We start from the raw sequence: 24169 nt of genomic DNA, 5'->3' as shown, positions 1-24169 counted from the left end.
CCTTCCAAAGATAATGAATGTCTCTTTGTCCTTGAAGTGCAATAAAGAATAAACTAGGAAGGTTCAAAAAGCCTGTTTGCTTGTTTCGGAATGCCATTGCTTTGCACAACTTGTGTGCCCATGCTCATTAGTTTCCTCTTTAAATGTAAACTATACCATACTTTAAAGTTGTGCCTTATATTTAAATTACACTGCTGAAGAGGAGTTAGAAAAGATAGGAAGTTCTGTAAGCATTTCTGTATTTCCCAGTCCCTTCTATAGATCTCTCTCGGTTCTATCTTTTTGTGAAATGGGAGAACACAACTGCATGCTGCACTCAGGCATTTGCCCAGACAGGCCTGAAGTCAAAAACCAACAAAAATCAATCAATTAAATTAAATCAAGACATAACAGATTTGTCTTAGGAAAGACTACTTAGTTGGTCTAAAAAATAAATAGCTCCTAAACGCACAGCATGGAAAATAAATCAAGTCCAAATATGTTGAAACAGACTCAATTTGTAGGTGAGGGAATAAAGATTCATCCAACATTCTGGTTGCCTAAAGGCTTTGCAAAGTGCCCCTCTAAATATTAACAAGATCCAGCCCCATTTAGCTTCCGAGGCATCTGTCAGGATCTCTGCTCAAGGTGACATAGCTATAGGCACATGTGTATTAACTTATTGACAACAGATGATACAATGGAGCCAGAAACAGCAGGAAAGGAACAAAAATTCTGATGAAAATCAGAGGAGTTGAGAGTCACTTTTAACTTCTTATTTATCTCTCTCTTCTTTCAGAGCACTTATCTATTACTGCAGAAGGTATGCAGACAAATGATGTACTTCATCATATAGTGACACTGACACATGGAAGCAGTATATATATATTAAGATAACTTTCTCTATCATTTGCTTTGAGACAATACCTTCAGGTTAGGTACCCATAAAAACCAGCATGATCCAATACAGTAAATTTCAAAAATCTTGGTATTATCTTTCAGGAGGTCTGTTTTTGAAGAAGAGCTGCTACTGAAAAAGCTTATCTACCCTTCTCATTTCTGAAATGTTACTGTGTGATTTTTGCTACTTTTGCCATCTCAGACAGGGGGCTAACCCTACAAAGCTAAGGATATGAATTGCAAATAGAGACCCGCTTCTTTTGCTCTAGATGTATGCAATTTACCCAATCTCAGTCAAAGTATTTGGACTGTGTCTGGCAGCTAAGTACCTAACTTTACATATTTTCTGTAAAAGTTTGTAAGTACAGGATGTTTCCATAGGAGTGAAGACAAGAAATTACAAAAATGTCTATCTCACAACAGACTTTCTCTTCCTATAGCTATGAATTTTAATCATCCAACAATTGAAGCATCCTACTGTGACCATAAGCATCAAGTATAAAGCTGAGAGCTCTAAATATCTTCCAATGTAAAACTTGATATTTTTGAAATGGCTTGCAAGGATTACAAAACAACAGCGTTTGCTAGTCTTTTGCAATCGCCTACCAGCCGATTAGCATACTGTGTATTACGAACAACACCTTGGTCAACTGCAATGCTCTTTGCAATGATAAAATGGATGGGTATCTAGAAGTTCACGACTTTTCTCACATTTCTTACTCCTCTCAACCATATGTACATGTTGTCTGTCATCAAATACTTTTCTGTCAGGTTGGCACACAAGATAGTTTTAAAAAAAATTAGTAAAAAGCAGTGTCTTGATTGAATAATATGTAGTCTCACCTTACGGATGCCTCTGCCAAGATCTTCTCCGTAATTTGTCCCCAGAATTTCAAAGTGAACGTTTGGATTCCCCCCATTTTCTGCAAATTCCAGTTCTCCAGTCAAACCATTCACTCCACCCTATTGAAAAACAAAAAGAATGACAACAAAAAGAAAACTGAGTGAAAACTGAGAAGTAGCCAATTAATAACAATCTTTTGTTTCTTCAAGGGATTTTTGTGCTACTTATACACATACAACTACCAGAATGAGGACAATTTTCTGAAGTCCACATATCCCTAAAAATTCTGAACCCTAAATTGTCCCTCTGTCACTAAATTTCCTCACAAAACAATCAAACTCAACAATGCTGAGAGATGTAATAACAAGCAGTAGTCTTACTTTTAGCTTATTTGCATGCCAACATTTGCTCTTTGTACCAACAGTAAGACATTAAATTCTAATCCCATATCAAGAAAAGCAGTTTTGCAACCAGTTTTAGTGGAATCAAAACTAAAGACAAACATACAAAAGAAATTATACAAAAATGACTTTGCTCTTTCCCCCAAACATTTCTCATCCAAAACAGGTTTCCACAGGATATCAGGTTGAGTTTTGGATTAAATTAGAAGCATTTTGAGATCACCACCATATGTGATCCATACAAGTGATGAGGGTTTTGTTTAGCTGATTATAATCAGTTGTTTTCCTCCACAAATCTTTTCTGAAACTAGGAATGCATCAGATAAACAGTAGTGCAGCAAATTTTCATGCTTGCTTCTACTTTGTTCTACATTTTAGGCAGAAGGGCTAATACTAAAGATGAAACAGTATTTACTATAAAGAATCAAAACTGAAAGGGCTGTACATGCCATAACAGTTCTTAAAATATATTCCAGGGTTCATTCAACATGGCAAACATTTCAGCCTTTTATAAAAACTATGATAACGTGGAACTGTAAAATCAACAGAGCCGTGTGAAATGCCTGCAGTGAAAACCTTTAGCCTTAGAAAATTTCCATGTTTTTTTTTGATGTAGGAAAAATTACATGTTTAACCCACTTCATCCAAGAAACCTTAATAATATTTTATGTATGCACAGAAAAAAAAACTAATTACCTCTGTTATAAAACCATACAAAATGCATAGCTTTTCTTCAAAACATAAATTGAGAGTTTTCTTAAAGTTCTGATCTTTTGTAAAACATTAGTATGACTACTGTAAAATGAGGAATTTACTCATCGATACCTTTAAAACTTTAAGATTAGAGATTTGCATTGTCAGGGCAACATTTTCTACATAGTTCATAATGTGTCATTTTCAGCTAATAACAAGAAAATACTTTGCATGTATATGTATTTTTAACCTTTTCTATAATCTCTACTTTTCAGATGAAGTACTAAAAGTGAAAAAACACAATCCTGATTAAAAGGTATGACCACACAGTCTTTTTCAGCATGACTCCAAGTCATCTGGGCAATTTTGATGCATATTATTATGGTTATCAGAACTCTGAGATCACTTGTTAGCTTGAGCACAATCCTGTAATAATCACACACTCATGGCTTTTAGATTGGGATAGCGTACCTCTGGCTGGTACAGAGTAAAGACTCAGTGAGTTTGTGATTACCTGTGAAATCATTTGAACTTGTCCTTAGGTAAATATCCAAGTTTCATAAATACAAAACAAATTTCTGTAAATTTCATTTGACTACATACTATTCTTCAACAACAACAAAAAACCAACCTGTTGTACATGTCTTTTTTCCTTATACAGGCTCATCTGTCTTTTTGAGTAATTAAACTGGAATTTCATGGTATATGTAATGTGGAAATGCCTGTGAAACAGCTCAGTTTTGCAAGGCTAGGGATCTCCGTCTGACTCCCAGAAACTTTCACCTGGCTGACTTGCCCCTCCCTGACAGCCTACACCTGTTCCTACTCCTTCACCACTGAGCTGATACCATATGCTGCCTTTATTATACTTCTACTTCATATTTCCTATTCTACTTCCTAAAACTTTTCCCCCACAATGTGAATTGAATATGGGGGTCTGAGCACGAAAATTAATTACACTGTTATAAACCACCTGAGATGCATAATGTTTTCAAGTTAGCCTCATGAAATGTCTAGAAATAGCAAGTGTAAACTCTGGAATGAAATGATAAAATAAAGGAAATAAGAAACAAAAAAGTTCCGTTCACATACATGCTCAGTGCAGTAGAAAGTGTGTATGGAACTTCTTTTTTTTTTTTTTTTTCTTCTTTCTTATTTTGTTGCAAAGTGCTTTCAAATTAGGGATTTTAAAGTTAATTTTTCAGGTTGAGAGCACTCCTAATAACTTATGGAACATGAAGATACAAGCATGTCTCAAATGTAAGTGATTTTTGATACTTCAGACTAAAATATTAAACTGCTCTCTCTTTCTTTTTTGGCAACTCTTGTCTCTATTTGAGTAAATATAATCAAAAAAAAAAAAAAGATCATTTGAAGAAGGACTTCACCTCGGTTACATATGAAGCAATGAAATCCACCTTTTATGAAAGCACAGGTTTCCTTGGATATGGCTCGTAACTAGTACAGGCCAACAGATGTGCTACTGGATTTTGAAATGGAATCTATCCAAAACCATTGTGTAAGTTTATTTTCCTTGATTGTTAAATGGCTGCAAATGTTGGGGCAAGATACAAACTGCATGTCTGTAAGCTATTTTTATCTGCCTGAAATCCAGCAGTAACCATAACAACAAGTTTTCTCATTCATCTATTTGGTAATTTTCTCATGCTTTGAAGATTTGTCATGTAAGAGTGTCTTTGATTAGAGTTTTCTTTCCTACACTGTGTACACCAGAAATAAATGTAATAAGAGCTCAGATTATATGGAAATGCTCCCGGCCTGGAAAGTGAAGAAAAAGAGGTAAAACAGTGTGGAACCACCCATATAATGAAAAACAACAGTAAAATCTGATAGGAAACATCTTAGAGGTCCTGACATCTTAGTTCCACCTGTGACCTGCCTTGCTGCCTCAGCCCCACAGGCCAGGAAGTCCTGTAATAGAAATCTGCTGGTTCTTGTTGCCCCACGCAACCTTTTTTGCCTGGCACATGAGCTTGTTTTATTGCTCATGGCTGAGGGAACAGCACAGCATATGGCCTAGTGAGAGCTTCAGGACACTGCTCCCATTTTTCTGCACACAGTGTACATTAGTCTTTCACAGCGTGGATCCCTCAAACACTTCCTTGATTTACTGAATGTGTTTTATATCCCTCCTCTAATGCAAAGTGGAAAGAGATCACAGTGGAAATGGCAATCCGTGTGACAGTTACTGATCCACTAACTTCCTGATGAGGTTTTTTCAAACCATGTCAGCATTAATTAAGATAATGGGTAAGAGCCAAATAAATTTTTCATTCCATTTAACTTACAGAAACAATGCTATTTGGGAAAAAAGACAGATTTATTATCCACTCTAAAATTCTTCTACAGTTGAGCCACAACCATGCAATTTCCTGACACATTTAAAACCGAAGAGTGAAATGTCAGTTGTTAGGACAAAAATGTTTTACTTATGTTTCTGATTACTGCTCTGGGCTTCGCAGAGCTATTATAAAGCTGGCAATATAGTCAAAACCTACTTGAGTCCCCTCTAGACTGGCAAGATAAACTACAATTTATATATGCTTAGGCACTGTTATACTGTAAGTAAGTCCCTGAAGAAAGTACTATTTACCCAGCAGTCAGGACTTCACATGGGAATGTCAGCTTGCCAGTCATCAGTTACAAAATATTTCACTTGTTCACAAAGCTCCTTTTCAAATTCTGGTTATGCTCAGACCCTAGCTATTTTGCAATAAAAAAAAAAAAAAAAAAGTGTGGCTATAGGCATAAAAAATGCTGTAAGCATCAGATATGATTTCCATGTTTAAAAATCTGATATTGAAAAAATTAATAAAATTATTACAGCTAAAGACACTGTTTTCAGGTGCCTGCAGAAAAAGAGTGTACACCACTGTCTGAAAAACAATTTGGCATCTTTTTCACACGTCATCCCTGAACACAACTGACAGTTCTGAGACCCAAACCATTTGACAATTCTTGCCCGTGATTCACGAAACAGCAAAGTTGCAGCACATTTTCCACAAAGGAACAGCTCTATGCTGCTGCTAGCACTAAAAATTTGTTGTTTGTCAGTGAGCTAAGCAAATGTGACTGGGAAGAGATCAGGTAAATGAGAGTGAATATATGCAGTAACTTGATGTCATTTTTTCTGAGTTGATCCTCCATATAATCCTACTTACATTTATTCTCAGGCTATTCAGGAAGATTAATTTTTCCAACAGTAGAATTATTTTTGACTAATACTTATTACTCTCACAGTGAAATAGCTTAACCGAGAAATAAAAAAAAAAAAATGGGCACGCATTTGGGGATAGTTCCTATTGCAGAAGTGAATTTAGGTCTAATTGCCAGAGCTGTCCAAATTCATTAGTAGGATTGTATTTCCTGATTAATTTAATTATTTATTCAGTTCCAGAATGGAGAGAAACAGATATTAGATTTTTTTTTTTTTAATTATTATTATTAATTTTAGTGGCTTTTTAGATTTTCCAATCAGCTGAAATCACACAGTAAATCAACTTTTGGAGTTGTTTATAGGAACAGAGACCCAGGAATCAAGTATTCAAGAATGAAAAGTAACAAGTTACAATAGGGAATGATTCAGATAGCCATTCTGTTATTTCAAGAGATCTCTGAAACTCTTTAATCCTCCCTTGTTCCCTGCTCTTCCATACTAGCTCATTAATCACAAAGAAGCCATTTTCTCTATTTACTTCCAGAACTCTGCTATTTTTAGCCAGTGGGGCTGCAGGTACATCAGCAACCTTTTCTCTTACTTCAGTGTATAGCTTATATAGATTTCCCAACTCTTTTCTTATTTTTCCCTTCCAGAAATCAGAGGAAGATCCCTTTGGCAGTTAAAATGCTGACAGATATTCCCGTTTCATGATCTTTTTCTAGAAGACAGGTTTTCTTCTAGAAAAGCTTCCTCAAGAACCCATTTCTCTGCTTTCTTAAAGACAAGAAGCTGCAAGTAGCAGTAAGATGGCAACATTACCTCCACTTTGCTGCTGACAGGAGAACAGTTACTTCACTGCTAGTCCTTTTCTAAGGCAGGCAGTCTGGAACTAGGCATCCATTCTTTAACTGTTTCCCCACCACCACTGTACTTGACCATCCGTTAAAATTACAGTGAGGTGAGGGGCAATACGGGACAAGACTGTGATTCCAACTATCACAGAATCACAGAACCATCTAGGTTGAAAGAGACCTCCAAGATCACCTAGTCCAACCTCTGACCTAACACCAACTAGTCCTCCACTAAACCATATCCCTAAGCTCTACATCTAAACGTCTTTTAAAGACCTCCAGGGATGGTGACTCAACCACTTCCCTGGGCAGCCCATTCCAATGCCTAACAACCCTTTCGGTAAAGTTATTCCTAATATCCAACCTAAACCTCCCCAAAATATGCGACTCAGATTGTTATGAAGGTACAGTTAAAACTGTGCAGGGGGTGGGAATCCTTTTTCCAGGTACATTTAAGAATGTCAAGTGTATCTTTGCTCTGAGCCGTAGCAATGTTTTCCTATGCTATTCCAGCATACACTACATCTTTGAAACTGTGGTGACTTCAAGATGAAAATGCAGAATCTTCTACTCTGAAACCACTTAAATACCACATGGCCATTTTTTCTTCTTTTCCTACAAGATTAAAATTAAGGAAAAGGGTTTTAAGAAATGCTTTTAATTTGTTGGTTTTAGTGGATGTTCCACAATGATAGAAGACAAAAAGTATGCAAAACTGTGATCCTGAAGTTCTTCTAAATAACCAGGTCAGTGAATTCAAAGGGAAAGTAGATCACAAAACTGAAGCAGAATTCCTCTTTCCTGTACTTTTTCCAACACTTTGCAGCAATCTTTAGTATCCATACAGGTAATTTATGCCTGCAGTTTTGGGCTTACTTTTGACTTTCAACTTTATCATGTTGCTTCCATAAATTCATCTTAGCCATCACAATGCAGCGTGCAAGACACATTTGTACACTTCCATTTACACCTGCAAAATGGCTTATTGTCAAAGCCATCTCATTCAATTAGTAGAGAAACCCAAAAGCAACAGGAAATAAATTTGGTTAACTGCATGTCACAGATTTCTATAGTGTTCAATTCACTTTCTACCAAGTTGACCAAATCCCTGGAACCTCATCTTACTCTTGCCTTCTTGAATGCATTCATTTTTTTTACTAATGGTTTCTATTCACATTTCAGGGTGAAGTACTGCAAAAAAAAGATCTTTGAGACAGTGTGGCTCTGTTGTGAAAGGCCACAGAAGGAATTTATTTTATTAATCACACCATTTTAAGAGGTGCGGAATGGAAGAAGAAAAACTGGACGTGCTAGTTAGGGCAACACAGGAAAAATGGAATAAACCCTGGCTGTTTGAGATGCAAAAAGATGCAATGGTGGTGAGACACAGCATGAAGGACATTTATATAGGAGAATAGGATCAGTCTCCCACCCACAAACGTCACAAGCAAGCAAATATTTGTAAATACAAAACAGTCACCAGTCCTTTTCATGGTGGATCACTTCAAAACTAAAATTTAGAACTGCTAGCAGGACTACCAGAGTTTGCCTGAAACTTCAGTTCAGATATCAAATTCTAATTCTAATGTGGAAGTGGGTATTTTGACTTCTCTGGCTCAGGCATCCTATCTGGATTTGAGTAAGTAGGAATAGCTTTTAGTTTATTAAAGTGCACCCCAGTATTTACAAACTGCAAGTTGATAAGAAAAGTTCCAGAATCAGCCTTGCCTGTAAAGTAGCTTAAAATACAAGAGATTGCCAAATGTGAATTTGAAATTGCCCTGTGATACTCTTTAGAGCCACTTAGAGCCATATCCTGCCCCTGTAATAAGAAATGTGTCCTGGATTATCCTTGCAGTCTCATGACTTCCAACTATTAGAATGGTAACTGAGGACAGCCACCAAAGAAAGTCCTTGAAGCATTATTTGGGAGCTAACGCAGGTTGGACCTGGGTTGGATGGGGGGGGGGGGGGGGGGAAGTGTTCCAAGGAGCTTTACATTTTGCCTACATCATCATCATTTCTGCTGTAAAGACCTAATACAGAACAGCAACTTCACAAAACCACATTATATTTAAAATTATTTTATGTCCTTTTAATTAAAGACATAAATAAAGCTTAATTTTTTATTTTTATTTTTTAACTGTCCTGTTTTTTGGTGTTTACAATGCAGACACTGCCAGCACTTTAAATGTAAATACACATTACCGGAAAGTACATGCAGACGAATGAGAAGACAGTTTTATGAAAGACATCAATAACATAAGGAGGCTGAACAGAATAACTTACAGGGAAGGGTAAACAACCAACCTATGCATATTTTGACTAAATGCTGACCTGGAAGGCTGTGAAAATTGTCTCTAAGTATGTGGAGTCTTTAAACATCATGAAGAAAGGGAATAAGTAGGAAAAATATACTTAAGGGCTGAAGAATAAGAAAATCATTTGGGGAATACGCATGATTTAGGTATGAACTAATATTCACAGAGAAATAGTGAGAACTTAACATTGGATAAAGCACCATCTAATCTAAGAAATAGTTCTGCAATGGCCAGGTATAGACTAGATGACTCTATAGTCATCCATTTTCCTTCCCTCATTTCTATTATGCATATATATTAATGTCAATAGCAGTGGAACAACAAATTCCACAGAACACCAGCTGAATGTAATTGTCCAACTTTTTTCTACTTTATTTCACAAATAATAAATATAGTACATTTCTCTGGTTTATCCCCTAATCTGTGATAATTTTTCAATACGATATTATTTTCTACTAGTGTTTGATAGTTTTGGTGAACAAACTCACTGATTTCACTTCAAAAATTATGACGTAGAAAAGAAAAACAATTAAAGAGTTTTCATTCAAAAATTGTAGATATATCAAAACGTTTGCTTCAAAAAACAACTACTGGTACTGGCAAGGACAGTACACATCTCAGATGGAAATACTACTGCAAGTATTTTAGAAATCGAAGATGATGAAATACTGGAAAAAAGGTACCTTTTTGATAGTTTCCAACATGGATCGTCCTCCTTGCCAGGGCTTAGAGTTCTTCCTGATGCAGGTCAGGCTGGCCATGCTGTGCCACTTCCTGTCCTCCAGCTTCTTATGAAAGGCATTCGCCAGCAGAAGGACAGTGTCATATATATACAGGTTGGAAATCTGCAGACATTGAAAATAGAGTATTAGCATATTATTTGTGGTCTCCTGCCAGCAGCTAGAATTTATCATTTGTTTTGCCTCTCTCATAATCCTTTGGTAATTAAATGACTTATTTGGTTTTAAGAAGAAACCGTAAGAGTCAAAAAGTCCTCTCCTTGGCTCTGGTAGAAATAGCAGCTAGGGTCTGTAATGCTACAATTGATTTGCAGTGACAAACTACACACACGTAAAGTACAGGCAGTCCAATAGCTGGCACAGCTCCACTTGGAGGATTTAAAGCCCTGCTCGTGACCGTAAGCAGACTTCTTTTTATTTTTAACCAGTTACTTGGAATTTTCAATTTGTCATTTGCCAGACATTTGGACACCATCAAATTCTGTTCAAGGCTGTTTGTTCTTTTGAAAAACAGTAACTCTGAAAATTTTAAAATAATTTCAGCATGTTTATTTTTCCTGAGTTTTGCAGGCAATTCTGATGGAGGCAATTTCTAGTATAAAATCGGACCCAGCAAAATCTTCCTCTGTGTGCAGTTGCATGTTAGTTCTGAAATTTACAGTGTTTTCTGTCAGAGTATTTGGCAATGGCTGTTAATTCCTCGCAGGGCCAAGGTCTTATGGTTTATATGTGTTCACATTTCACTGTGAGCATGTCTACACACATGCAGTGTCCAAAAGTTCCAGTTTGGCATCAGTGAGAAGGCACTGGAGCTCAAGAAAAGAAATTACTCGTGTGCCAATTCCACTTAGCCAGGTACCATTTCTATATATGTACTTTTCAGTGCACGCAGTAAAAAGTCAGTTGTACTAACATACAGCTGATCAGCTCAAAACCTTAAAAGAAGGAAGCTTACAGTAGGAAATTATGCCAATTTTGTGGAGAATACCTTTATTCTACCTTGTGAAAATATCCAAAGACTGGGAAAGTCGCACAGCTAATGGGAGGAGGTATATGCCAAAGAAGCACAAAAATGCTGAAGATCTAAGATGTTAATTGGAAAATCACCTTAAAATAGGGGAAGAAAAAAAAAAAAGCCTTTCTTCCTGTCTAATACCTTCCATATAGCCTTTTAAAATTATTATTATTTATTTATTTTCTTATGTAAATTCCATCTTTATGCTGGCTTTGCCTGTGTCATCTGCAATCTGCTCTGTACAGTTCTCACAGAAAGGTTTTGTGACAGACTCCTTCCCTGCACAGCATCCAGGAAAGAGGTGATCTGTCTCCTTAGCTGGCCAGAATTTCCTGGGGCATTTTGCCTTCCACATCTTACTGAAGAAGATCTCATGGTCTGCTTTTTTCCCCTCCCAATAAACTCCCAAGATTCCCTATTGCCTTTACATTAATATCACAAACACACAGAACTTCTGATCCTTATTTTACTCTTCGTTTAAATGACTGTGATCCTTCCCACCCTGTTTCTGGAATACAGCCCTTAATTCTTACTCAGGCTCATTCCGTGACTCCAGTGGTTTTATTTCCATTTCAGTACTCACACAGGAATTAATTTGCTTCCTGCAGATGCTCAGGCCAGGCATCACTGTGTATGACAGGATTAGAAGCACGGACTGAGGATCTGGGTTCAGATTAATTGAGCGTTTTTAAAATAACTTGGGTGATTTGTCTATTTATTCTCTAAACCTATAAAGGAGTCAAAGCCTTTCAGCTAAAACCATATTTCCCCCAAAAAGTCATCACCAGCGGGACATTTGTTTGAGGGAGAGAGAAGGACTTATTACTATGCTGTGAGATATGTTTATTTTACATATGCCTTCACTAAAGGGGAAAAAAACAACCAACCACCACACAAAACTCTGGAGAGCACAGACAATAAGGCCACTAATAAGACTAAATTGATACATGAAGGACTACAAATGCCAAGTCATCATTTCCCAGTGAAATGACATTGCTTTCAAGGTAGCTTCCATAACCTAATATCATGGGAATAGAAGACTCTTGTCACAGTTCATCAGGAAGGATGCACTTACAAATCCAAGAGTAATATAGCTGGGCCTTCATCAAGTATTAATAGGGCTCAAGAGTACAGAATTCAGCAATTATTAAGCATTGTTATTCCTTTACTAATAGTTCACCTTAGCAGTTACAGCAATCAATCACTGATAACACAATGATAAAGAAACCACAATTAATTTCTGGTTCTCAATCACCCTTCCATTCCACTGCCAGAGGTATGCCCCATTAGTACCTGTGCCAACACACACAGTGGGGCTGAAACTTAAAAGTCACTTGAAAGTTCTAGTCGTTTTCCACAGATATTTCCTAGGACATTCGATTAATTGCCTGGTATCCATTACTGATACTTTATCCATTCCAAGTCTCTCAGATTAATGGCAGGACTCTTGCATTATCAAGCTAACGGGATAACTTCCTCTTGATGCAATTCAAAATTCAGATGTGAATTTTTGTTCCAAAGTGTAGAAGAAAGATATTTCTTTTAATCAGACTATGTAGGAGTGATTAATCTGCATTAACTATGCTGATTTTACTCATACCTTGACTACTGCACAGAGCTTTTAAACGAAAGGATAATGGTAGTAAGTAATTCTGTGAATCCAGTTTTTTGACTTCCTGTGCTTTTTGAGGCTTCCATGGTGATACAAATTTATAGCAATTGTTATTTTGACTAGGCCAATTCCAGACACATAATGACAGACCTTCACCATGATCTTTTTTTATCTTTTTCAGTGTTTTAATTAAGGTGCTGAAAAAATTAATTATTCACACAGCCTTTAGGTGGAGTAATTTAGGAAAAAAAAATAAAGAAGTCCACCCTCATGATTTCCAGAGAATATTTCTGATTAGTCACACTTCGATGGCATAAAAAAAATCATTAGAAATTTCAATTTATAAACTGTTCCAACTCCCCACTGGAATAGAAGTTAATTTATAATATTGTTGGGGAGAACAAAGAAACAGCAAACAAACCCCAAAGCTACTTGAATGTCTGCGCATCATATGAAGACACAGGGGAAATGATGCCAGAGTTTTTCTTCCTGTCACTATTTGGTATTGTTTCTCTAGCTACTAATGAAGAGCAGCCATCTCAGGGAAAGCAAGAACATAGAAACTGAGCTGTGCAAACAGTTAAACCAAAATTTCATCATTTCTTTGAAGTGAGATGTTATAAAAGCTTTGGATGGGAAGATTACAGCTATCCAAGCTGTAGGTTGATCAGGAAGCATAGGTTAAGGTATAATAAGGTCGCAACTAACACATTAAATGGAATTTGCCAATTTGTAGAAAAAGAAAAAAGATTTCTAGAATTTTTCTTTCCTAAAGTCAGTTCACCGTTGAAGTGAAATAAAAGTTAAGCTGAAGTGAAAAACAAACAAAATGTGAAGCCTGCTATTAACAGGATACTTTTTTTTTTTTTTCTTCACATTGCTCTAGTTAGTAACTCAGTTCATGAAAACTGTTCCTTGCAATCTCTAGTGGCTGCACGTAATCACACCCTCCATTTTTATGTATTATCCATAGACTAACAAAAATTTCCCCTAAGACAACGCTGCCACAACAGAACAGAACAACCTACAAATTTTGCACAGTTCCTAAATAGCCCCTACAGATATTCTATGCATCCATTGAACTTATGCAGCCCTGTTTAAGACCACTAATAGGACCACTGTGCAGTGTACTATGGCTGAAGTTTTTCATGTCATTAGTAGGCACTTACTGGCTGTTTTGTGAGCAATTAGTGAAGCAATAGCTCTTATAGTTAACCTGAAACAAGGAAAGACAAGCCACACTTCTCCTTTTCTCCTTAGATTTATCATTTTAAGCAAGTAAAGTCACTCTTTAAAACCATGCTATTTCTCTCCCATTCTCTCACTCCTTCCTTTTGGCACTATGCCTGCTCTCTTTACTACTAAGTCAGATACAGCCATCTTTTCACCAGTTCATAAATGACCTTGAAAAAAAAAGAGAAAGAAAGAAAAAAGTGAAACTGACCTTTTAAGGCAATTTCACATTCCTGATTTGCCATAACTTTGTCATCATGAATCCTAACGATGGGGGAATGGGGGGTAGATAGACGGAGGTGCCTACATGAGAATACTTGAAACAAATGATGTGGGTGGTCCCCAGGAAAGCTTTCCTATCTACAACACATATGGCTCAGAGAAGAGCAGCAACTTAGAAAACATTGGCTATAGGAAGCAAATTCTTCACTGGGAAATGACAAAAAATAAAATTCAAGCAATGTAACAAAACAAATACCCCGCTGTTTGGAGATCACGTGGCTTTCTTTTGCTTTTTCCTCACTTGTGGAGTGCGCAATTTGTTCTCGTCCATCAGAATTGTGATCATCCCCTGCCCAAGTATTTTCCCCTGTCATGCCATGAAACATTAAACTGCATGTCAGAGAGGACATGAAAAATAAACATTAAATTACACTAAGCCTCGGGGGAAAAACCTTGAACTTTTCTAAGAAGACAGCTCCCGGGTTGGGACTAGACCAGTATATGAACTACCTCCATGCTTTGGGAGAAAGGGTCCTTTGGATCACACAGTGATGAAGATATTCTGTGGTTGCCACGGAAACAGCGCTGACTTATGTTTTGGGGGACTGGAAATGTCTGTCGAATAATTGTTAATCTTCCAATTGACCTTCTCACCAGCTCCTGCACATCCAAATCATTTATTTCCTGAAAGATAAGGCAAGGGAGACAATAGACATAAAAGTTAAAACACAGAAATGTTACCAGTTTACCAATAAATGATAAATAAATAAATGAATAAATAAACGGAGAGGACCAAGAGATGTGTGATTACTACATGGCTATTGCTGAGCTCTGCCACAGTCTCAAGAAGAACATACACATACCTACTACAACTGTCCTACCACTCCTGTAAGAATTGCAAACGTCTAAAATACACCATACCTAACCTGCCTGAATCTTTGTAGGTGTAACTCGGCTTAGTTGTTTCATTTGTTGTTGTTTTTTTTCCCCGTCCTTTTACCTCTGATCCTTTACTTAAAAGTGTTGCACAGCATTCTTGGCAAATAATGTGTAAATCGGTAGGAAGTCATAGCATGATGTATTTCTAAAGTGTAACATTACTTAGAAGCTGTGAAGGTACAGATAATTATTCAGGTCTTAAGTATTCATTTCCTAGAAACAGAACATCAAGAATGTGCAACTTAGTGAACATCATTTACCATAAGAGCAAAGAAAATGCATTAGAGCATTCCAGGTGTGTATGTGCTTGTTTATAGCAAAACCTAATTTAAAACCAACCTTTTACTCCATAGGGTACCTATTAAGGCTTACAGATGAACTCTCAGCTCCATGGAAAAACACTTCAAAGGAAAAAATTACTAAATATATACACTAATATGTGAAACAAGCTTAAAAGGTTAACTTTAAGGCAGGAACTTTAACTTAATGAAATCAGAAAACAGTTCTTTACATAGTAAGAACTACTGCAGTTTTGCAGCACAATACTTCACACCATTGAAAGATGTGACTCTCAGGGAATGTAGGGATAGAGAGGAGCACGGGCTTGGGGGCAACCACAACGAACTTCAACCTGCACATAAAAAATTGGTATTTGCTATACACAGGCTGTTTCTAAGGACTCAAATAATTTCACCCGCTGTTTTCAAGGCAATCTCTGTCTATTTTTCTGCAAAGAAGGAGAAATAATGTATAAAACTGTTCATCTTTTTTTACATAGAATTTATTTGCCATCATACTTAATTGTTCGTCCATAATCCGTCTTAATAACAGAGGCTGATGCCCCAAAACTTCCCAGACATTTAACTTTGGGATAATTTACAGAATCGCAGAATGGTTGAGGTTGGAAGGGACCTCCAGAGATCGACCAGTCCAACCTCCATGCTCAAGCAGGCACCTAGAACGTGTTACATAGGATTGCATCCAGGTGGGTTTCTCCTGAGAGGTAGAATCCACAACCTCTCTAAGCAGCCTGTTCCAGCGCTCTGTCACCCAAACCCTAAATAAGTTCTTCCTCATATGGTGATGAAACTGCCTGTTGTTCAGTTTATAACCATTACCCCTTGTCCTCAGACTGGCAACCACTGAGAAGAGTTTGGCCTCATCCTCGTTATATCGTCCCCTCAGGCATTTGTAGAGGTTGACAAGATCCCCTCTCAATCTCCTCTTTTTAGGCTAAACAGGCCCCGCTCACTTAGTCTTTCCTCACAGGACAGATGCTTCAATCCCTTAATCATCTTTGTGGCTCTACGCTGGATCCTCTCTAGAAGTTCTGCATCCCTCCTATACTGGGGAGCCTGGCCCTGCATGTGAGGCCTCATCAGAGCTGAGCAGAGGGTGCTCACCTCTCTCGGCCTGCTCTCCACATTCCTCCTGATGCAGGCTAGGATCCCATTGGCCTTCTTAGCCACACTGCTGGTTCATGGTTAACTTAATGTCCACTACAACCTCAAGTCCCTCTCCTCAGAGCTGCTCAACAGCAGGTCTACCCCCAACCTATACTGGTGCCTGGGGTTATTCCTCCCTAAGTGCAGGACCCTGCACTTGCCCTTGTTGAACCTCGTGAGATTCCTCTCTGCCCAACTTTCGAGACTGTCCAGGTCCCTCTGAATGGCCGCGCAGGTCTCTGTTGTGTCAGTCACTCTGCTAAGCTTTGTATTGTCTGCAATCTTGCTGAGGGTGCACTCCGCCCCTTCATCCAGGTCACCGATGAGTAAGTCAAGTAGCACTGGACCCAGCACTGAGCCCTGGGGGACACCCCTACCCACAGCCCTGTAAGGAAAGTGCTTGAGGAGCTCCCTTTAACAGCCTGCATTTAAAATACCCTTGCATATAGCTACAATCTATTGAATACTTGATTCTCATTTGTGTATTTCTATCTTCTCTTGAAAGGATTTTGCACTTTTGCACTGTTATGCCTGTAACTAAACACCATTGTCATTCTTACCTCTAGTGTCATGATCTCTAAGCCCATTTCTTTGGAGAAACCAGGGAATAGATTTGAATGCAAATGACAGACTCTATTGTGAAATGGTGGCCAAGGCTTTTGAAAACAAAGCTCTTCAAACACTGAGACAACTATCTTTTTTGTTGTTGTTGTTATTTATTTATTTATTTATTTATTTTATTTTCCTGGATCTTCAGTTAAAGTTCCTTGAATGTCATCTTTTGGAACATCTGGTTTGGACATATCGGCATTTATTTTCTTTAAATCTCTGAAGAATAACACATGAGATGTAAATTTTAACTTCAGCTCTCTCAACTAGAGTAAAACTATTTTATTTCTTTTCACAGATTGCCGTAGTTTTGAATGCATCTGTTATTAATGTTCCTTATGAAATATAGATTTTTCCACAAACAAAAATAACACATGGCATCAGCTGTGTCCACTGTAATATCTTGCATTTCCGGTCGATTAATCCTTAATGTACCATAGATAATGGTTTCTCTCAGCTTAAGATTCTGTCTTTTCATTTAGTTTTTATCATTTCACTAGCTGTAATGTTAAAAAAATATGCTGTTTTAGCAAAGCTTGTGTTATTTTAAAAATATTTTTAATAAAATCCAAAAGGAGAGTTCAAGAATCTTATCTTCATTTTAAACTATATCCTTTCTTGGAGTGTTTACAAGAAGTGTGTCTGGTTTCATTACATACTGTGACCAATCTGTAATAGCAAGACTATTAGAATGGTTTTAGTAATGTAAAAAATTATACCTGCATGCTGATCCTACCTTGTTAGACAATACTTTAAAAGAGATTTTAACTTTCAGCTGCTCAAACATTTATCTTTTCTCTCTCAAAAGTGTATTTCTTTCTTCTGTAATCAGCATTTTTTATGTATTTTAATTATTAATTTGCTACCTCATATTTTTATAGACCACCCAGGAGCTAATAACAGAATACAAACACCACAGAGATTTTCTTGTGGTGCTAAGATATAAACATCAATAGAATAATAACTGTCATTTTAAGTGCTGTGAGTTCCACTGATTATATCACAAATTCAAATTTTAGGTTAACTGGAAAGCAATACCATGCAAACCCAAACTCAACTTCAGTCATTTGCTATGTATTTCTTTGTCATTTCTTAATACTTGGCACTGGCAGAGTGATGAGCCTTTTATATAATGACTCTCCAATATCATCTCTCATTCTTGATTTTTGGATCTGACTTAAGAAAACTATATAAAGCAACTATTGTATGAGAGGAAACAATTTTCATTTGCACTTCAAAGGAGGATAGAGTATAATGATATGAGGATGGCAGATGATCTGTTATACAAGTACCAAATGTCAAAAAAATCACAAAGTTGGCCAAGTTGAACTGAGTTGGCACCTGTATAATTTTAGGTTAGGTTTTATGTTTTTTTCTGGAAAGATCCAAAGTACAAGATATAGTTCCAAACCTTTCTTTTGTTGGTCTGAACTTGGAATAAGGGGGAGGTGGTCCTTCTTCAGACTGAACATGGATAAAAATAGATGTCCATTTCACCCTAGTAGGCAAGCAAATAAAGAAAGGACTGCAATTTTAAATGAATAGGTCTTTGCAGATGAAATGGAAAAAGGGGGACTGAAGAGGATCATCTCAACATATCAGGCACAGACTCCAGTGGGAAATAAGACTGGGCATCCAGTGTATATTGCCATTCAGCTTGGTTTCTTTAAGATAAGCAATTTAGGTACAGAATTACTATTCACCATAGAGCAACTGCACAGTTACTGAGAGACATGGAGGGAAAGAATTTATTCACATTATTTATCTGCTCCTGTAATAGGCCCCAAACAAGAATCTTTCCTTATGGATGCATCTTAACTTTAATCCAAGATGCTTCCAGAGCTCATCATGTACTGAACATACCTTATTTTCCATGTTACTTCTAGTAACTTCTAGTGCCAAGTTTTCAGCACATGCTTAATCATACGCAGAGAGGGGAATATTTCTTCCTCCTCTGAAATCTGGCTGCAGAGAGGACAAGCAGGGGCCACAGAAGGATGGGGTCCACTCCACATCCACCCACCCCCCATACCCCCTCCTTTAGGTCTCTGAGCTGTCAATGTTCTTGCCTGGCAGGAGCAGTGGTGAGCATGCCCTTCCTGTATTCCTCAACACTTTCAATAGAGGAGCAGTTGAGGGAAAGGTGCAAGTAGATGTAACTCCAAGACAAGTTAAGAAACATCTTGACCTGCATGAGCATTTGCCCCATTACATCTCCACTGATTTTCTTAGATTCTGGGGAGGATGAAGAAAGAGCAGGGAGATAAGATGGAGAAAAAGGGGCAGAAAAAGAATCATATCTATTTTTAACTTTGACATAGAAAATAACGTAAGAGCATTTAGATCAAGTAGGGAAAGCCATTCCCATGTGTAGAATGTTCCAATGTCCATCAGCTCTAACCTGTCTGAAAAAAAGACCCAGCAGCTCTGTCATCAGCATGAGAAGGAGGATACACCAAACAAGGTGGTATTTCACACTTGACTTGCTGTCACTGTTGAAAAACCCAAGGGCTGAAGCAAGGCTCTAACACTAATATTAATCAATTTTCCTCATTCAAAAGTAGAATTACATGAGCTTCTGGAACTGAGTTATGATTTTTGGACCTGATTCTGCTGAAGTTCAGTGCTGGAGTTCAATGGGCCAAAACACAACAGAACTAGTTGAATGCATCAGTAGATGACCAGCCCCCTCCTATGAAAAACACATGGTCATCTGAAGGCAGGTTTTGAATGCAGCCTCATAGGTTTTCCATTACTCTCCTGTGCTATAACAGACAAACCTGTCACTAGATCTTTTCCAATCAACTGTTCTTTAAAATAGTTTTAGTTTTTTACACATGCTTCTCCTCAAAGGGGTTCTTCCAGACGCTGACACTTCTGGTAATTACAAACCTACTACTAACTTTCGTCCTCACTTTATTCATGGTTAATTTTGAACTCATTTATTTTTGTGGCAACCTTGTCCTCTGTATTCCTTGACAAGGATACATTTATTCACATTCGATATGTAAACAGAGAGCATATCCCCTTCCAGTCTTTGTTTTTATAGGGTAACCAAGCCAACCTTTCCAGTCTCTTCTCACACAAATCAACTTTTCTGTGCACTTGTTCTAGTTTTATTTTAGTACAGTTGGTCATAGTCATGCATATTATTGCAGATGAAGCCTGACCAATTTTTTGTAGCAGCATTAATATTTTTTTACCTCCTGTATGGCTACTGTAGGCAGTGTAAAGTGTTTTAGAGTCACCTTGAGTAAACAATAGTAATAGAGTACTGGTGGCAGCCTTGGGCATATTATGATGTCCCTGAATGCTTTAACAAAGCAAAATGCTTGAGACAGGAATGGATTTAAAATTTAAAAAGGGACATTTCTTTCATTAAAAAAAAAAAAAAAGAGCAGAGGAAGGAAAAGTGATGACAATCATAGAAATGTCCCTTCTTCAGTTCCACTAAATAAAATCTAGGCTTACTGTGTGTTTGTGATTTAAGAGTAATAAAGAAATGTAATTTTACTACCCTGAGCTTTTTAAGGTTACACTTCCTACTGTGCACAGAAAAAGAAGAAAGCAGAGAGAAAGATAGGCAGAGAGAGAGAAAGAAATCCATTCTCACATTTTGTTAAGGCATATCTGATTATGATTACATTCAAATCTATGACTCCTGCAAATTTTAAATACAGAATTGTACCATCTGCTTTAAGGCCCTGAAGAAATAGGAACATTTATTTGGAGAGTGCTTCCTCAACTGAATGCACTGATCAGGCAGAAAAGATTTGTATTATTTGCAAAGGACTAATAAGATGTATTATGCTTTAGCAAATTATGAATCCTTTCATTTTATAGGAACAACCCCCCTCCTCCCACATATGCATTTTGGTTTTGATATAGTCTTCAAGCAAATTTTCTGTATTACCTAAAATAGCATCTAATGGTACAATAAAAATTAAGGAACTATTTCTATGCATTACAGCATTTAAAGCAAGCAATTAAAATAACAGATGTTACCTCAAAAACCTAAGTAGATTCACAATCTCAAAACTGAAGGCGGTATTTCCTTCCATGCAATCATACTCAGTATGCTGTATCCCCTTGGCATAGTGATGGAGCAGGAAAGACAGATAATTTATCTCATGGCAAGGAAGTTGTCAGGTGTAGACTTTGCAAAACAATGCATTTTCACTCTCTTAGAGAATCTTAAATTTTCAAATTAGGTGGCAAGAGAAGCACTGTTATAGTTACTTTGTTGTCAGTGATCTTGCTAATACATGCATACAATCATGGATGTCCACATTCACTACAGAAGATTTGTGTAGACAATTGCAGAAAAATTGGCAGAGCTCTCAGATCACTTCATGGTCATATGGAGTGCTGTGGTCATCAACAGTTAATGGACAACCATATCAAAAGGACTGGCTTTGAGTGTGAAGTATATTTTATACACTACACACTAGGGGTCCTGCAAATTATTCCATTTCCAAATCTTGCACTGTTGAAGCGTGGGGATTGTGATTTTGGTACTGAACTGGTTATTATTACAATATTATTACAATAAATAAATAATATTATGCAAGACTTATCATTCTGGAAATATTTACATTTCTGTGTAATTTGAATGTAGTGATTTGAACACAGTTTTCCTTTACCCAAAGGAAAACATGATTTCTTCCATATCAAAACATGATTTCTTCCATATCATCAGCTAATCTTATGGCTAATCTGATCTTTGCATGCACAAAATATTGAGATTGTTAGCATTTTGATATCACAGAATATCCTGAGTTGGAAGGGATGCACAAGGATTATCAAGTCTATATCACAGAGTTAACAAACGGAGCTTGATAGTAAATTACTTAAGTGGGGACATGGATTTAGGTCCAGAAGCAGATGAATCTGAGATAGCTGAAGAGTTTATTTTGCATGGCGTTAAACATGTTCACGTTCGTCAAAGCTGACAGCTTTGAATGGGATACAGACAAGATTTTAATGACTATCATTTGCAGCATAGCTTGTGAGAATGAGCTTAATCTCAGCTCCCACCCATTTTACCTACAAAACTATGAAACAAAGAAGGGATGATGCTTGTGTCTTTGCATACATTACTTAGCTCTTCTAGCTGTGGGAGTCACAGCTGATAGGACGACTTTTGGAGCAGAGAAGATGGTTTAGAGTGGTAACCACTTTGATTGCTCTGGTGTTTTGTCTGCTGCAATGTGCAAATAACTCTCAGAAAGCAAAATTTCTTCTATAGAGACACTAATTTCTGAATACAAAACATATAGAAAGCACGCATGCTGGAAATGGATCCTTGGTTTTATTTTTGGTTTTGAGAGTGGAAGAGCTGATGCATGTAAAAAGCAAATACCTTATTCTGGGTTCTGTCTAGGAACCTGTCTAGGAATTTTTTTGATACTGAGTTTAATGGTTGACTTCTACAGATCTAGGTTTGGCTCATGTCTTTTTTAAAACTAGTAACTCAGAAGAGTACAGATCAACTCTCCAATTGAAGAGACCTCTCACTGCAAGTGAATTGTAGTTTAATCTGACAGGAAAAAGAAAATCTGTGTGCAGTTCACATGACCTTCTGTAGTTTAGAGTGGGGTTCTCAACCACTAAGGTCCACTCTATTCAGTGCCGAAGAACAAACAAAATTACTGGTCAGGAGCAATACAGGGTACAAAGAAATATTTTTTCCTGAACACAGAACTTAATGAAGCATAATTTTCTCCACAGAAAATTGGCTTGAAATCCACTGGCCTTACTATAGTAACACACTATCCCTTACTATAACCTTGAAAAAAAAAGCTTCATATTAAGTTACCTTGCTATTAAGCACACTGTACTAATGAAAATCTGTTAACTAGATAGGAAAACAGAAGTGCACAGTAAATCCAGAGAGCAGATCTGGAATTCACATGCAATTTCTCTGAGCAAGCTTTTATTCTGAGAACATAAAGGAGATGCATGATCTACACATCAGGGGTGAGTTACTTCCTCTGGAAACTCAGCCATTCTGGACCTAAATTGCTTTTCAGAAAATAAAATAAAAAATAAAAAAACAACCTTCTGAATGCCTTCAAATCTACGAACAACCGCATTGTTCAATGTTTTATATGCAAAGCTACTACACATTGACTTGTCATAGTTTAGCTGACAAGTGTTCATGGAAGAACCTATTTCACAGTTTAAAAATAGGATCTTGGTTTAACTTCTTTTCTTTTCCTTCAGGAACATTGACATATGACCTGATTGAGAAGTCTATCAAAAAGCCTCCCACTGAGGTTTTGGGTACCAACCATGATTGAATTTTAGGGGAAGTCTTATAGGAAAGGGAAAGATGGTGTTTTTATTTTTATATTTTAATAAGTAATCAAAATATGAATGAAACAAACACTCCAGTAGAAAAGATCTGTTCTGCATGAAAAATGATCTTAAGGAGATCCTTTAAAACAGTCAGCTCAAGTCAAGACAAAAGTGAAAGCTCAAGATATCTAGTAAGAAAGGTTTTTTTTGCCTTTTTTTTTTTTTTTTTAGATTATTTTTCCTTTATGCATTCAAGGACTTCTCTTTAAAATAGTCAAGACAAAACAGCAAAATCCAAGCCCTCGTCGTTCTATTTCTATTAAATGTCCACCCTCTCAGCATGCCTAAACTTTGTTGTTGCTTCCTGTTGGCAAAGGCAAGATTGGCATAAATATTTGTCAGTAAGCCTGGAAACAGGGTTCATGGTTCACAGCAGTGTTCACTTGACAGTTACCTCATTTATAATGATCCAGTGACAGTCAAAAGCAACCAAATTAGTCTCCACGACCTGAAATAGAGAACAAATCAGCTATCAGTCATCTTTCTTATGAAAACCAGAAAAAAAAATAAAAATGCAATGGATGCTCTCTGCAAATGACAAAAAATGAAGCACATGCTCTTTAAGACCTTTGTTATTCAACTGAGGATAGAAAACCTTTAGTAAAATTCTGCAGAAGCATTTGTGTTATTGTTTGACTTGCTAATTAAAGTTGGAAAATACATTTCACTGCTGGCATCACAGAAGAGAATATGTTTCAGTCGACGGAGGAGAAAATGAAATCGTTTTTGCCTTAATATTGTGTGGTGAGATGAAGCAACAGAGAGGAAGGCAGAAACTGAATACCAGACAACTCATGTCAGATTTCTGTACTCTTGCCTCTGAG

General features: G+C 37.1%; 1 protein-coding gene across 1 annotated transcript in view; it reads right to left on the bottom strand.

Annotated features, from left to right (window-relative positions):
* GRID2 (glutamate ionotropic receptor delta type subunit 2) overlaps positions 1-24169 on the bottom strand; it is a 777731-nt gene that overhangs the window by 203850 nt on the left and 549712 nt on the right. The window contains exons 9-12 of the mRNA XM_084517560.1: positions 23740-23793; positions 14503-14676; positions 9854-10015; positions 1723-1842 (exon numbers count right to left, since the gene is read on the bottom strand). Of these exons, the coding sequence (XP_084373686.1) occupies positions 1723-1842; positions 9854-10015; positions 14503-14676; positions 23740-23793 (510 nt within the window). The remainder of the gene's footprint in view (positions 1-1722; positions 1843-9853; positions 10016-14502; positions 14677-23739; positions 23794-24169) is intronic.

This window comes from Aythya ferina (assembly GCF_964211825.1).
Source record: "Aythya ferina genome assembly, chromosome: 4".
Classification (NCBI taxonomy): domain Eukaryota; kingdom Metazoa; phylum Chordata; class Aves; order Anseriformes; family Anatidae; genus Aythya; species Aythya ferina.
The sequence above is the reverse complement of the archived record's forward strand: the minus strand, read 5'-3'. Positions and strand labels throughout refer to the sequence as shown.